Source organism: Lipotes vexillifer, unplaced genomic scaffold (assembly GCF_000442215.2).
Source record: "Lipotes vexillifer unplaced genomic scaffold, Lipotes_vexillifer_v1.1 scaffold935, whole genome shotgun sequence".
In the NCBI taxonomy this organism is placed as follows: domain Eukaryota; kingdom Metazoa; phylum Chordata; class Mammalia; order Artiodactyla; family Lipotidae; genus Lipotes; species Lipotes vexillifer.
This window is the reverse complement of record NW_006777895.1, coordinates 3,274,242-3,291,917: the sequence shown is the minus strand read 5'-3', so window position 1 is coordinate 3,291,917 and position 17,676 is coordinate 3,274,242. Positions and strand designations below refer to the sequence as shown.

The following is a 17,676-nucleotide window of genomic DNA, read 5'->3' as shown; positions in this document are numbered from 1 at the left end:
TCTCACTTTTTCATCAGAGTGAGAACTAGGAGATTATTAGCTTAGGTTGCCAAGGGCAACCATGTCGAATGAGCCTGCCTGCGAAGCCCACATAGACAGAAGCAGAGAGATGGAGAGTCACCAGGTCCCAATGGCTCAAGCCACTACTCACACCTGATATCTCCTGGATGTTCTTAGTTCCATGAGCCAGCACATTCCTTTCCCTAATTGCTTAAGCCAATACGAGTAGGTTTTATGTGCTTGCAACCAAACATATTATAATTAATAAAACCTGTGTTCATCCTGTTCACCCCTATCACCATAGCAGTTAGTATGGCAACTAGCACACAGAAGATGCTTAACATTTTTTCAAATGAGCTGAATAAAAACCTAGGGTCAAAATATTTTACACGGGTATTTTTTATATATATAATTTATTTATTTTTCTTTCCTCTCTCTCTTTTTTCCTTTTAGCCACACCGCACAGCTTACGGAATCTCAGTTCCCCAACCAGGGATTGATGCCGGGTCACGGCAGTGAAAGCCCGGAATCCTAACCACTAGGTCACCAGGGAACTCCCTACATGGGTATTTTTACCTTTTAAAATTTCAACAGTAAAACCACCACCAAAATTCACTTTCACTAGGAAAAAAAAAAAAGAAAAGTTGACTTTACAGACATAATCCACATTGGAAAAGAAGCCTTCCATTTACAGTAATTATTATAAATCCATGGAACTTAAAAGAATTTTATATTACACAAAACTCTTGGCATTTCCTTCCTGATTAAGCTAACTCTATGATAACCACTGACTGCTAAATGGCAACACGAATTGTTTTGTACCTTTGATCATTACAAAAGGGACATGGGCTACCTCAAGTGAACATCTGGCTCTGGGTCACAACTTTGAAAGCTTAATTGGCTTTTTTTCCCCACATAAGAGAAATAAGATAGCTGCTCAACAACAGGGCCAAATGTTCTTAATAAATGTCATTCCAACTGGGAATGGATTTTCTTTTTAATAATTAAATTCTCCGTTCTTCAGACATGAAGGAAATCCCATTTTACAAGTGAAACAGCAGAACATAAGCTGGGGGGCAGGGGAAACTAATACTGAATGTGGTTTCAGTATAAATTCATTACCATATTTTGCATTGTTTTTCAAGGCACTAGGACGGATCTGCAAGGATCAAGCAACACTTTCACCCAACCTTTCTGCACCCAACAATGAACTTTCATGATCGCCGGCCATAATTATGAAAGGGTACAACGTAGGACCATGAAACAAAGATAGCTTACTGGTCTATATGGTAATAAACCTGAAACATTAAGGCCTACCTCAATATTCCTAAGCCCCTAGAATTGATTACCCTTCTAAAACTAAGCCACACCAAGAAGAAATACACTATTTACCTTTTAGTTTAAGGTGCTAACGCCAAGTCCCCATTCCCATGGAGCTTACACTCAAACAGAAATGACAAAATATCAAGTACCAATCTACTTAACTGACCAATACTCTTAAGACCAAGAATGTTCAAAAAGAAAATTTTAGAAAGAAGTGAATGGTTAAAAAAAAAAAAAAAAAAGACGAAGACTCAAAAGTGCTTAGCAGTTTGGGGACTATATTACAAGCAGGAAATAAAAGACACTAGAAGACTTTAGAACCTTGGAGCTGGGAAGGTTCTTGGAGACCACCTGATTTTAAGATAAAGAAAATTAAAGGTCAGAAAGTACTGGCCGACCGTCATACATCAGTGACTGTCAGCCGGAACAGAACCCAGGACTCCCTCCCACTGGTTCCGTCCATCATGGATCACACGGGCAGTTTCAGACACCAGGGCTCAGCATCTACTCATTGCTGCTCCCTGGCCCCCGTTTTCATACTTCACCGTAAGAAAACGAATCACTACAACATTATTTTCACTTATTCAGTAACAGAGGGAACCTGCCCTCTCCCAGCCCCTGGACTGCTGGGAGCTCATTTGCTGAGGGGGCCTTTCACACAAATCTCTCCAGAGAAAGGGATGTGAAGACTGATTTCTGCACCCGCCCACACAGAGGTAATCACCATCCTAAGCCTCTGCTCAGTGGGGGTCACGAAGGATGGCTAAGAAATGTCACGGCCTGTAACTGCTCTCCAGATGCACACCTCGGCACTATGCTAAGACAAACACAGCTCTAAGACGTCGATAAGACTTGGCAAGATGCTCTATGAAATCAGGAAATAACCTTAAACAAAAGGACCCAGTTAACAAACAAGAATCTCAGAAACGAGTGGGTTGGTCTTAGGGACTAACTCAAAATAGATGGAAGAATACAAAGAGTTTTTAAAAATGAGTTACATTCTCAATTCTGTCACTGACTGAAATTCTAACTTAACCTGAATGGTTCTCTCTGCTCTTTAGTTTATCTGTGTGCAGAAGCAGTTCAAAACCCAACTGCCTGGCAGGTCCCAGAGCCCATAATTACCATTTGTCCTGCAGTAAGGAGGCCATGGGTGGCAGATTCCACGGCAAGTACAAAGTATGCGTTGATTTCTTCGAGCAGTACTCTGTTACAAGTCTCCTCCTGAACCTACAGAAAATATGGGTGAATTTCTCTATAACCGAGGTATATAAAAAAGGCTTTCTAACTATGACTCAAAATCCAGATGCAATAAAAGACTGACAAATTTGACTAGATATATTTTTTTTAAACTTTTGTATGGCAAAAAATATAAGAAAAGTTAAAAGATCAACAACAAACTGGGAGAAAACATCTGCAATATATATTACAAATAAAAAACTAATATCCCCAATACACCAAGAACTTTTAAAATGTAAAGGTGGCAAAGTAATCAAAAATCCTATGGAAAAACGGAAAATGTGACTAGACAACCCATAAGACGTAAAAATGACCCTTAAATGTTTAAAAAGATGTTCGAACTCACTCATAATAAAGGATATCCAAATCAAAACTACACTGAGTTACCATTTCTCATCTAGAAGATTGGCAAAATTCTTAAAGCTTGAAAATACTTTTCCTGGTGGAAATGCAAAGTGGGTCAATCATCATGGAAAGGAGTCTGGCAATATCCAACAAAACTACTTATGTTTTTCACACTTGAACACAGCAATCCCACTTCTAAGAACTCATCCTGAAGATACACCTCCAACAATACAAAAATACAGGACTTCCTGTGGTCCAGCGGGTAAGACTCGGTGCTCCCAATGAGGGGGCCCGGGTTCGATCCCTGGTCAGGGAACTAGATCCCCCATGCATGCCGCAACTAAGAGTCTGCAGGCCACGACTAAGAAGCCCACATGCCGCAACTAAGGCCCGGCACAGCCTAAATAAATAAATATTTTTTAAAAATCAATATGAAAGTTATTCACTGCAGCATTAGTTATAATGACAAACTACAGAAAACTCTCTAAATATTCAAACTTGGACACTGTCCAAATAAACTCTGGTACCTTCACACAATGGAGCACCATGGGCTATAAAAAAAAAGATGAGGACATTCTGCATGAGCTGACATAGAGCCACTTCCAGATGCTAAGTAGAAAAGCAAAAGTACAAAAAAGCATTTATATATACCTAACACTAATACAATGTTGCCAATTATATCTCAATAAAACGGGGGAAAAAACAAATATATAATACACTCTCTTCTTGTGCTGTGTCAGAAAGTAGAGGCACCCCCATGACTGGAATGCATCAAAAGGACACACCAGCTTGAAGGGGCTTCCACTGGCCAAACATGGAACAATTTGAGCAAAACTGGGTCTCAGCAATTTAGTACAATGAGCACTGAAGAAAAAACTGAAATCCATAAGTTCATACTGGTAATATGTAAATGAATGGATGAATGGGGAGAATGGGGAGCTCCTGCTTACACAGAATGTCCACTGGGAACATTCTGTGGAGGGAGTACTGCAGCTGAAAATCAGCAGTTTGCAACCATCATAGTAAAAACTGGCTGAAGCAAGAATCATTCATGAATGATAAACCTATGGAGAACATCCTGATAAGGAACAGGCTATCTGCGTGGTTTTAAAGTGTCCTCCCATAAAATGCCTGTCAAATGCAAGGGGAAAACATGGTAACTACACAGCAGGGAAACTGGACAACACTTTGGCCAGGTGATCAAAGTTAACATCAGCAATGAGGGGCCAATAGATACTATGAGCCTCCACATAGTATCTGAGAAGAAGGCAACATCCAGTATCACTTACAGGGTGTTCAGCTGGGGACAATTAACCTGAATTAAACCCCAAATGCAGAAACATTCCATTAGAGATGGGGAAGGGTATTCTTCTAAAATGCCAATGACATGGGGAAAGAAAAAAGACTGAAGAACTGTTCCTGATTAAAAGGGTGTAAACATACATAAGAACTAAATGCAATCTGTGAGCCTAAATTAGATTCTGTACTGGAGAAAAAATTTTGACAAAAAACGGAATATACCGCAGAGCAACTAAGCCTGTGTGCCACAACTACTGAGCCTGCGAGCCACAACTACTGAAGCCTGCGCGCCTAGAGCCCGTGCTCCGCAACAAGAGAAGCCACCGCAATGAGAAGACCGCGCACTGCCACGAAGAGTAGCCCCTGCTCACTGCAACTAGAGAAAGCCTGCACGCAGCAACAAAGACCCAACGCAGCCAAAAATAAATAAATATAGGAAAAAAAAAAAAAAAGAACAATTATATACTCAGAATTTTAACCCAGCTCTGAAAACCACCTGTCTGTGAGACCAAGCATCAGTCTGGTATGACTTTTGGATGTATCACGATACAGGAGGCACACTGTAATAAATGACTCAAACGCTCTCCCTCAGAACTGTTGACATTTCAAGATTCCTCACAGAAACTGAAAACAGAGATAGATAACCACAATCTATTTTATTCACACAATTGTTTTTATTGTAATTAAATCGGTTGTAAAATCAGAAGAAGGAAATTCCTTATTTAGTGTAGAAAGAACCAAGGTCATCTGAGGTGATGCATTTTTGCAGACAGTCGGGAAGCAAGTCTGTTGTATCCCTCCTCTCACACACACGGTGCTTTGGCTGTGTGATAATTCATGAAAGGAGAAAACAAGTACAGAATTTTAAAGTCAAATAAGATTTTCTCTTTGACTTGTGAATTACAATTGGCCAGTCTCTAGCAGCTGCCTCTTAGAAACTATATTTTCTAAATGTTAATAGGCCCCAAGTTAGCAATAAATATGAACATTTAGTGGAAAAAAAAAGGAATATAGACAGTACATTAAAGCATCGAATCAATGTTATCAATAAATCTTCTGAAGGTGATAACTGTACTATTGTTGTTATATGAGAGAATGTCCTTATTCTTAGGATTTATACACTGAAGTATATCAGGGTAAAAATATCAAGAAATATATTCTCAAACGGTTTGGGAGGGGAAATACACACACACACACACACACACACACACACACACACACACACACACACACACAAGCAAGCACAAGTTAACAACAGGTCAATCTGTGGAAAGACTGAGTGTTTAACCTTCTTGCAACTTTTATGTATGTTTGAAATTATTTCCAAATAAAAAGGTTTTAGGACCTTGGACAAAAGGCCTTTTAAGTCGTACATTAATAAGCTCTGGGGTAAGCATGCAGCTCTGCCATAATCCTCAAAAAGAAGCAGAATCGTCCAAAACGACACCATTCAATATGGTAGCCATGAGCCACATGTGGCAACTGAGCACTTGAGATGTGGCTAATTCAAATTGAGATGTGCCAACTTTCAAGGACTTAATATGAAAAAGAATATAAATTATCCCATTAAGAGTTTTTATACTGATTACATATTGAAATGATATTTTAGACATACTGGGTTACATAAAATATATTATTAAAATAAATTTCACCTTTTTACTTTATAATGTAGCTACTAGAAAATTTTAAATTACACATGTAGCTCATATTGTATTTCTCTTACAATGCTGATCTAAAATATAATAATACCTTTTTTGAAAAGAGGTGTTTGTTGATCTCTTAAACAAGTATTTCATTACTAGAGAAAAATGTCAAGGAACATTACAGATTCTGACTCCCCTAAGGTGATTTCAATCTTGGAAATAAAGTAGATAATTAGGTTTTTTTAAGGCATAATTAAGGGAAAAGAAAAATTTAAGGCCTAGGAGACAAGAAAGAGCTCTCTGGTCATGTTGTTTAAGTAATTGCCCGATTAGCCACAAATCCCATCTGTAGCAAATTTCCTGAAGAGGAGAAAAAATAAAATCTAAACTCATGAAAATACCAGGCAAATGGGAAGACAATAGGTGGTTTTCACACTTCTGTTTTCAAACTCTGTATGAATAACATCAATTTCCCAAATCCTAAACATTAACTTAAGTATCTTATAAACAAAGCCTTTAAACAGTTACTTCTGCTACCAAGGAGTTTATGAAATAAACTTGACTGACAACGTTATTTACGACGTTACTTATTTTTCCGTTTTAAGGTTCTGACTGACAAACTCTTCCTTAACTCTAAAGGTTTAAGAAGGACATAAAGAGGAGAACTGAGCTAAGACAGACAAAACTGTTTTTGTTTGAAACACTATTTTAGGGATTATACACAGGGAGGAGAAAGGAAGGTCGGGCACGAACTTAAACAGGATTATTTCAGGATAACGAAAAGGTCCCTGGGACAGAGACAATTTCCTCTGTATTTTAGTTATCCAAATCTAACTAGGCCAAGTGGAGAAAACAACAAATGTCAGTAAGAATTCTACACAACAGCAACAACGAGGGAGAGAAACCAAAAGTAGGTTGCCAGAACGTACAATAAGAACACCCAGCAGTATAGTCTTGGGCAACGTGCACAGGTGTGTTTGTTTTGGAAGTTTGGAGTCAAGCATGTGGATGGAACCAATTAGAATCACCAAACTGACTCACAGCACAGGATCCCGGGCTATCTCTCCTGACCCACACTCTCCCCACCCACCCCAGACCATATCCCAGAAAGATGACTTTGATCAACTCTAGACAAAAATCTCCTACTAGAATACGATACCCGCTGCCAGCGCACATGGATCCATTTCTGCGTTATGTCTAACAGCCTCCCTGCTGAAGGATCAACAGATGCGCCATGCACCCCCGAGGCCACGAGTCAGGCTCCGTGGACTCAGACAGAAGCTGACAGCATGAATGAGCTCTGCTTAAGACGAAGTCAAGGAGTGCCTTGCAGATAAGGAACCAACACAGATGAGGTGCCCGTAGTCCCAGAATCCCAAACCTATAATAAAACTACTGGCACGAGCCCAGCCTCCCTCACGGCTGGGACACTCCCATCCTGCTCCTAACCCCTCACCTGCTTCCCACCTCACGCTCCATTCCCGTGTTTTGCCATCATGAGGCCAACTCATGCAGTCTCAGAAAAGAGGCCATGGCTCCACTGTTCTAGCTTCAGAAGGAAATGCAGATGGGTGAAACACCCAAGGATGACAGCGAGTCTAAAAATAATTAAGTAAGAACTAAGACTTAATGAGCTCTTCTATGTGCATTGTCTGTGGGTCACATCGTTCAGTCACCACAACCACTTTAGGTGGCAGGTGTTATGTTCCCTTAGAGAGAATGCAACCAGCGCACACAGACAGTAAGTACTTGTCCCAAATCACATGGAAAGGGGGTCAACTCAAACCCAAGCAGTCTGGCTCAAGAATCCATAGGTTTAGCTATTAATAAATCATGAACACAGATTCCACAGTTCAGGAAGTATTTCTCTGCCCAGGACTTCAGTAATAATCTCACTCTCATTTGCTCTCATTTTGACATCAGGAAGCTTGAAGCTGCTTCCCTAAGAGGCTACTACCAAAAGAATTATTGTCCTGTGCCCACATCCCTCTCTCACTCTCTCTAGCAAAAATACACCCAAAAGATAGCTTGCCATGAGTCTAACATACTTTCAGATATGATCATTTATTTTTATTAAGAGAAAACAGACAAACCAAATTGCTAAAGGAAAAAAATGAACAATGCCATTATTTTGACAAATTCTATTTTCTTAATAAAATATAATTCTATTATAGTCTGGGTTTTGTTTAGGGAAAATAAATCTGCATTTAATGCCTTTAAGAATCTTTAAAAACTATCTTAACAGGAGATTTCAGATTTAAGACGTTAAAATAAAGATGATCCGAGTCCATCTCATAGAAATCACCTCAAAACAAGGAGCATGAAAACACACACAAAAGCCATCTTCGAGGTGCCCTGACCACAGCATGTGAAGACAGGAAATGGATAAGGAACGTGGCAACTGGCTTCACAAAACAGAGGAAGGCCAAACAGGGTGCCTGCAGAGAGGTGCCCGGGAGAAGGAAGCCCGGAAAGGCTCAGGAATGAGGCTCAGGGACTGCGAGAGGTGCGGGCTGGGCTGAAGCCAGAGGGCCGGAGTGAGCACGTTAGCGCAGGCACCCACGCAGCCAGGTGACGCTCCCGACCCCGGAGCCGTCAGAGACGTCACCAGGCAATTCTCACCGCGGCGTCAGAGCCTGAAGGCTTAATCCCCTGGCAGAGTGAACCACAGAAAGCAGTCTCGGGGACACTGGGCACAGAGAAGACAATAATGACGCCTGACAACTGGGCATCTTCCGAGAGGTTCAGAGTGTGGAATCTATCTTCCCCTCCCCCTAGTAGCTTCTAATCTAGATTCTGTCTCTATGAATTTGACCATTGGAGGTAACTCCAATAAATGGAATCATATTTTTAAAAAAAAAGTGTGTAGAATCTGAGGGGTTCCAGGCTCAGTCTCAGCTCCATCAATTAGCAAAGGTGCGTCACCTTAGGCAAGCTGCTCAGCATCTCGGCACCTCAGTTTCCTCGTCTATAAGATGATGATAATAAATAGCTTCAAAGTCCTACAGCCGATGCCAGGATTAAACGAGGTAAAGCTCTGACAGTGGGGCCAGTACACAGCAAACAGCAAGCATCAGCTCCTCCTCCTGCCCCTCCACTTCTATCACTACCTCTCCCCGAGCACGCACACACGCACGCACGCACACACACCCTCCTCAGGCTCTCAGAAAGCTGACAGCAGGAGTAAATTCACAGGCATGCAACCGGAAGGGCCTTATGTAGAGAAACTGAACAACCCCAGTGAGTATGCTTGGCTGCTGGCATTTAGCAGTCAGCAACAAAACAGTTGACTCTCCCCCAGATTATTCCACAATAAAGCCCATCAGCTGAAGTACCCGCCCCCCCCACCGCCCATACACACATACACACAGAGGTGACAAAAAGCTTTCTAATACATTACTTCTAAACATCATCATGAAATTTCAGAATATCTGGGATAATGAGTGGATGTCAGTTTTTTTTAAAGGCCACATATTACTGACTTAGAATAATAATATAATAACAGCCAATTTTACCAAGTCCTCATGATGTACTAGGCACTGTTGTAAATGCTTTACATACAGTAACTCATTTAATCCTTACAACAAACACACTTCACAAATGAGAAGATTATGGTACAAAGAAATTAAACAATACCCTTAAAGTCACAACACTACTGAGTGATAAAGCTGGGACTCAAACTGAGTCCAGCTTCAGGGCCTGAACTCTTAACTATTATGCTTCTCAGTAATAACTCGGCAACTTTGAAGACTATGGAAAAAATGCCTTCAAAATTCTGAAGGAACCAACCTAGAAATATATACCTAGCCAAACTGTGAATCAAGAGTAAAGGCAAAATTGAGGTATTTTCGGACATACAAGTCTTAAAATTTATGATCTACAAATTCTGTCTTAGGAAATTCTGACCTAAAGATCCAGAAACATGCCTATTTCTGCCTCTTTGCTAGAACAGTTCTCTGTTCAAAATAAGAATTCATAAGACACATTTAAAAGAGCTGCTTCTCAAATACCTCCAGTTTGTAAGTCGCTGCACTCCCGTCTCACTCATAACTGTTTCTCTGCTCATTATCGTTCACCTCTTCTCGAAGCAGGGTCTTACAGAAGGAAAAACACACACGCGTGAATTCAAATCCCAGATCTGTCACTGTCATCACCTAGCTGTATATACTTTGGACAACTTCCATAACACCTCTGGATCCTCAGGTTCTTCAACTGTATACCAGGGATAGTAAAACAAAGCTGTAGAGAGTTGTTCTGAGGGTTAAACAGTGGACATAAAGCACATAAAAAGTCGTGGCCATATAATATGTGGCAACTGTCATCAGCAGTAGCAACGTTATTTCCTTGCAAACCGTATGCATTCTCTTAACATGCAGGTCAACTGGGCAGGAATGGCTCTTCTTTCATCATTGTGGAGCCGAAGTCCAGCAGTTTCCAGCCTAGCGTGGCCCCTCAAGTATTTACAGAACCCCAAATGAATAAGTAAATAGAGTATGAAATACTTTAACATCACCATTTATATACACTGCATTCACGATTTTCAGAGTCCTTTCAAAGGCAGGGATGAAAGACAACAGACTTGACACAGATATTTGCAGTACTCTGTGGATATTTACTTTCCTGTATCTGAATGTTCAACTTCTTAATTGCTAAGAATATAGTTGGCTTCACAGGGTTCCACTGCTCAGTGTGCTGCAATAGCTTATAGTATGATTGCACATCAGAACTATATAAAATCATGAGTTTGATTATGGAAATGAAAATTAATAGAAACTTATGTGATTAGGCTAATAAAATGTTCTTCAAAAAAAAACCAGAAGTCCTTTCAGAAATATACTCTCATAGATTCTCACGACAACTCTGAAAGAAAGAAATTACTATTTCAACTTAACCATGAGTAAAATAAGGACATGAACAGCTTGGACACACCAGCTAGTTAAGTGGTAGAGCTAGAACTTCTTGGAATAGAGATAAAGAAAAACAGGAACAGAGCGGGGATTGGAATAGGCCATCACCACAGGAAGTAAATAAATCACCGTCCTCCCTTCCATACTGTGATACCATAGTGGGTGACCACAAATCTACCAAAAGTCACTTTTTATGAAGAATTTAGAGGGAAGATAAAAGATTCCCTGTGTCTTCTCACTGGCTTTAATCCAAAATTTGTCAAATTTTCTCTCTGGAATTAGTGTATGACGCTTAAATATGTTGAATTCTGTACAAATGTTTATAAATCAAAAGCAGTTTTCAAATCTCTTCTGAGTTTAAGAAAGCTGACCATCACCATGCACAGTGATGCAAAAACAAGCCCAGGCTCGGCAATCCACCCGGAGCCCTGGGGCTTCTAGAAAGGAGGATGAACTAGACGCACCACGGAGCATAACAGAAACCTGAGATTCAACTACAAGGGGAGATCATTCTTATAATCCAGAAATTCTCATTCTTTTCAGAATTGTGACCTATGTCACACAGTATTTTTAGGAAAGAGAAAAGAAAACTAAAGTACATCAAATATAAATTAGAATACTTTAACAATACTTGAGAAACTAAATATACCCTGGTAAGCAGAGCCCTCCACAATGGGTTAACAACAGAGTTTAAGTCAAAAGATCTGTGAGTAGGCTTGTACAGCATGGTGTGAAGGAGAGAGGAAGGCATGTTTCAGACATCACTTGGAAGTCGAATACACTGGGAGAACTTGCCGATAACTGGATCTGGGAAAAAGGAAACGGCAGGGAGGTTGCTGCGCGTACAGCGTACAGTGTGACTCACTGGCCAGCCATGGGGCCATCTCCTGAGATGGAGAAAACAGATGGAGGCTAAAGGGGCAGTGGGAAAAGGAGTTCTCTCTTCGAGGGCCTACAGTTTGAGAAGCCTAGTGACTGATGTCCAATTCTGTATCTCATATAACAAACCGAAGAACAGAATCTGGAACTAGAAGGTGATGGCAGGTGGAAGATATAAGTTCGGAAATCATCAGCATATAGGTAGATTTAGCACCAACTTGGAGAGATTATCTAGAAACAGATGCATGCCTGGGGCCCTCCAACACTTATTAACAATGAGGTGAAAATAGGCAGAGCCAGCAAAAAGGGTGGAAAGTAGAGGCCAGATAGGTAAGAGGAAAATCAGGAGAGCCTGGTGTCCTGGAAAGCAAGAGAAAATAACGTTTCAACTCCACTGAATGCTTCCAAGACAGCAAGTGCAATAAAGTGGCCTACGGGTTTAACAACGTGGGGTCATTGGGAATGTGACCATCTCAGCGGAGTGGTGGGAAAAGAAACCCCACTGAAGTGGGCTAACAAGTTAAAGGAAATTAAAATAAACGAATGACATTTTAAATAGTAGGAGGTGAGGAAACTAAGACACGAGAACAGACAATCTTCACTAAGTTTACCAATCTACACAAGCAGCTAACTGTAATAAGGCATTGCCAGGGCAAGCACAGAAGTCTGTTCGGCGCACAGTGTACAGCCTGCGATGGGGAGTGGGGGTGGGCAGAGGGTCAGAAAAAGCTTCTCAGAGAAGAAGTAACCAGATCCAAGAATCCAGGAGACATCATTCCTACAGTGGATGTGTCCCTGTAATGAAACAAATCCCACCAAACACACATGAATGCCTGTCCGCACTTAAGTGAAGAAAATCTCATTAAATGAAGAATCAGTGACTAACTTGCATGTCATCAATAATAACCATAATGAATTGTTTTCTAGAAGAAAAACATTCCCAAGTTTTTCAGCTGTGAAACGGCAGATCACGAGACCTGACGTGCGCAGTTTGGTCATCCCATGGCCAGAAGGCAGTAAAATCCTGCGACAGTTCTTGACTACAGTTTTTAGGGTATGTCACGGTGGGGGCAGGGGGACTTGGCTCCTCGAGTGGAAGGGCAGTGAAGATAAGGTAACTAAGCAATGGACAGAGATGACAAACGTCAGCCTTCCTGAAAATGAAAAAACATAAAACTCTTCAGAGGTTGCTTTTCACGATTCCCTCAAAGGAAGATACAGGCTCATAATCATGTACTCAAAGTCCTTGCAGCTAGGTAAGTTTTGAAATTCAGAGTTTTTGAAATTTTAGGTCTGAAAACAGGAGACACCATCAATATATAACACCCCCAGCAGGGTCTGGGCAGCACCCATAATAAAAAACATAAATATTTCTGCAGCTGACATGACAGGATGATGACAAAAAATAGCCTCACATCAGTTCATGTCTTGCCATTACATGAGTCATGCAAAAACTTTCCATTTTCAGAGCCCTTAGATTTCACAACTGTGGATAAGGGACTGAGAACTTATACCTAATACAAGTTTTAAGAAAATAAAGGTACACTGAAGGAGAATGGCAGAGCTCTGGGATCCAATTCCAGCTCCCCTCCATACAAGCTGTATGAACCTAGGCAAACCAGTTAGCATCCATAAACCTTAGCTTTCTGACCTGTAAAATAGGAAAGTGATATCTATCCCTAAGTCTACTGTGAAAACCACATGAGGTAATTAGGTTGCAAGGCACCTGGTACTATGTCTGGCCCTTAGCAGTAGGATGAATAAACATCCCAGTTTGCCTGTGACTTTTCCAGTTTCAGCACTGACAGTCACACATGCTGGGAAACCAAGATGGCTGGTCACCCTACTTGGCAGGCACTCAATAAATAGCAACTATTCTAATGTTAAGAATAGAAATTAGCACAGGAAACGATTACAGTATCGTGTAATAAACCATAATGGAAAAAAATATGAAGAAGTATGTATGTATATATAACTGAATCACTGTGCTGTACATCAGGAACTAACAAAATATTGTAAATCAACTATACATCAATTAAAAAAAAAGAAAGAACAGAAATTAAAAGTAAAAATACAAAATGGAAAAATCACATGAAATAGTTTCAGTAGTGAAATATCCATGTCACTAGGAATTATAATCACCTCTTTTGTGGTAGGCACAATTCTAAAACAGCAGCCCCTGGTGTGCACACCCTGATTCCCTCCTGGAGTGTGGGCGGGTCTGACCTAATCAGAGGTATCCTTTTTCAGGGATGGAAAGTCAGACTCCAATCTACAGCAGATGCTCTCCTGCTGGCCTTTAAGATGCAAACGGCCATGTTGTGGAGAGGGCCATGTGGCGGGAGTGGTGGGCGGCCTTAGGAGCTGAGGGCCTCAGTCCTACAACCAACCGCAAGGAACTGATTTCTGCCAACAACCTGAACACATCTGAGGGGTAACCCAGCTTCAGAGGAGCTCACAGTCCCTGATGCCACCATGAGACCCCACGCAGAGGAACCAGCCTGGACTTCAGACCTACAGAACTGTGAGATAAGAAGTGGGAGTTGTGAGCCACCAAGTCCATGGTGATTTGTTGCACAGCATTAGAAAAATATCTCTTATCCCAGGGATGCAAGGATTCTTCAATATTCGCAAATCAATCAATGTGATACACCACACTAACAAACTGAGGAATAAAAACCCTATGATCATCTCAATAGATGCAGAAAAAGCTTCTGACAAAATTCAACACCCATTTATGGTAAAAACTCTCCAGAAAATGGGCACAGAGGGAACCTACCTCAACATAATAAAGGCCATATACGACAAACCCACAGCAACATCATTCCCAACGGTGAAAAACTAAAAGCATTTCCACTAAGATCAGGAACAAGACAAGGATGTCCACTCTCGCCACTATTATTCAACATAGTTTTGGAAGTCCTAGCCACGGCAATCAGAGAAGAAAAAGAAACAAAAGGAATACAAACTGGAAAGGAAGAAGTAAAACTGTCACTATTTGCCGATGACATGATACTATACATAGAAAATCCTAAAGATGCCACCAGAAAACTACTAGAACTAATCAGTGAATTTGGTAAGGTTGCAGGATACAAAATTAATGCACAGAAATCTCTGGCATTCTTATACACCAACAACAAAAAATCAGAAAGAGAAATTAAGGAAACACTCCCATTTACCATCGCAACAAAAAGAATAAAATACCTAGGAACGAACCTGCCTAAGGGGGTGAAAGACTTGTACTCAGAAAACTATAAAACACTGATGAAACAAATCAAAGATGACATAAACAGATGGAGAAATGTACAGATGGAGAAACGTACCATGTCCTTGGATTGGAAGAATCAATATTGTGAAAATGACTATACTACCCAAAGCAATCTACAGATTGAATGCAATCCCTATTAAACTACCAATGGCATTCTTCACAGAATTAGAACAAAAAATTTTACAATTCGGATGGAAACAGCCAAACAGCCAAACAGCCAAAGCAATCTTGAGAAAGAAAAACGGAGTTGGAGGAATCAGCCTCCCCAACTTCAAACTGTACCACAAAGCTACAGCAATCAAGACAGTATGGTACTGGCACAAAAAGAGAAATATAGATCAATGGCACAGGATAGAATGCCCAGAGATAAACCCATGCACATATGGGCACCTAATTTACGACAAGGGACAATGCAGAAAGGACAGCCTCTTCAATAAGTGGTGCTGGGAAAACTGGACAGCTACATGTAAAAGAATGAAATTAGAACACTCCCTAACACCATACACAAAAATAAACTCCAAATGGATTAAAGACTTAAATGTAAGACCAGAAACTATAAAACTCTTAGAGGAAAACATAGGAAAAACACTCTTTGACATAAACCACAGCAAGATCTTTTTTGACCCATCTCCTACAGTAATGGAAATAAAAACAAAAATAAACAAATGGGACTTAATTAAACTTAAAAGCTTTTGCACAGCAAAGGAGACCATAAACAAGACAAAAAGACAACCCTCAGAATGGGAGAAAAGATTTGCAAATGAAACAACAGACAAAGGATTAATCTCCAAAATATACAAACGGCTCATGCAGCTCAATATGAAAAAAACAAACAATCCAGCTAAAAAATGGGCAGAAGACCTAAACAGACATTTCACCAAGGAAGACATACCGATGGCCAAGAGGCACATGAAAAGATGCTCAACATCACTAATTATTAGAGAAATGCAAATCAAAACTACAATGAGGTATCACCTCACACCAGTCAGAATGGCCATTATCAAAAAAGCTAGAAACAATAAATGCACTTTACTGTACGCTACCCTCCCAAAATATTCTTCCCCTTGACAACGACTAACCAAAAACCATCTAGTGACAATTTAAGGTGGATTCCTCATAAGAAACTAGTGAACAGTGAAGCATGAATATGGTTAACACGCTACGCAAGTACAACTCTTCTTGTAAACACACTGCTCACTAAATGCTGGTTGAAGGAATTTCAAAGATAATGACCACGGTTATGTTTCAGAAGCCCAGAGGAATCTATACGCATGTATACATAGCATAATGTCAACAGAATATACCCCACAGATGTGAAAAACCATGACTCTTGTCCAATTATTCCTTTCACCTCTGTGCAATTAATTCCTTTGTTTACCTCCCAGTACAAGAATACAAGCTGGTGTTACACCATCACAAAGCATGCAGATGTGAACTGTGCACGGCCAAGACAGCACCACTTCCATGGCCTGCACTCCCCGTCTGACACTGGGGCAGTGACTCTTTGCCATGGATACAGGCGACCATAAAGGCTCAGAGCGTGACAGGCAGGTTAGGATCGTCTCATCCAACCTCACACCTGGTCAGAAAGCCGCCCTGGTGTCCCTGCCAGGGGGCAGCCCACCCACCGCAGGGAGAGGAGGACCAGGGACGCTGGAGAGGTGACACAGCCCGCCGGGAACTGTGTCTCCGACTGGGACACACACACAAGACAGGATTGACGTTTGAAAAGTCTCCCTCAGCAGCAAGTCTGAGAAACTGGAATCCATGCAGGATGGGCTCAAATCCACTGCTAGTGACCAGATCAAAAGTGAAACAGAAGCCCGCTCACCTCGCTATTGTGGCCCCGAAGGTTGAAGTTGATTCTCTGCGGAGTGTTCCTGTCCCGGCGGCAGTGGCTGGAGGTGAAGGTCACGCCAACAACGCCGCGCCCGTTACCCGTGGCCAGCCAGCCCTCCTCGTAGTAGCGCCTTCTGCACACGGGCTTCTCCTTCTCACTCTTGGGGACGCGGCCCTTCCAGGACAGGCAGAGGATGTTGGAGTCACTGCACAGGACAGGCCCATGCTCCACCGCTGCATACATACTTTTTTTTGAAGAACCGTTTTACTTAAAAAGTAACGCTGGATGCTGAAAAATTGCTTTCACTGACAGATCGATGTTAGTTTTGTGGTTGGCTTGCACTGTTTTCCCTGACCCCCTTTTAAGACTGACCCGGTTCTAATTAGAAGGTCAGTATTTTACAAAGATCCACCAAATGCATAGTGAAAAAATTCCTCTATAAAAGATGACGGCAGTCTGCTAAGAAAAGGTAATGCTTAAAAACAACGTGGGGTCCATTTTTATTTTCAGGTCCTCAGGGGAAGAGGGGGCTGACCCTTTGGAGAAAGAGCATTGTTAACAAGTGGTGATAAAGACACTGAGTGTTCTTCTTTTCACTCAACTTGGTTCTTCTTATTCAGCCTGAGATTCCAGTTTAGTGTAATGTGATTCCAGAGACAAAGGGCTGCAAATACATAGATTTCAAGTAACTTAAGGCTTTAAGAATCCCTCGGGATGGAATCTTCTCTTCAAAAGCTCAGATGCAGAGATAGAATACATGGGGATCATCTTCCTTCTGAAGCCACCCTCTGGCTTGTTTCCTCAACTAGACAAATCTCTGCTGCTAAAGCTGAAAAAGATTGCATAAAGGGAAAAAAGGCACACAAACCGTGCAAAACAGACCAGAGTTTGTGCAGACAGCAGTCCAAATTTTAGGAGAAAAAAGGACTCTTT

The 17,676-nt window shown here is 41.1% G+C and overlaps 1 protein-coding gene across 1 annotated transcript in view; it reads right to left on the bottom strand.

The window, feature by feature from the left end:
- Positions 1 to 17,674, bottom strand: part of TULP4 (TUB like protein 4) — a 165,391-nt gene extending 147,717 nt beyond the window's left edge. The window contains exon 1 of the mRNA XM_007451354.1: positions 16,735 to 17,674. Within this exon, the coding sequence (XP_007451416.1) occupies positions 16,735 to 16,986 (252 nt within the window). The 5' untranslated portion in view covers positions 16,987 to 17,674. The remainder of the gene's footprint in view (positions 1 to 16,734) is intronic.
- Positions 17,675 to 17,676: the final 2 nt, after the last annotated feature.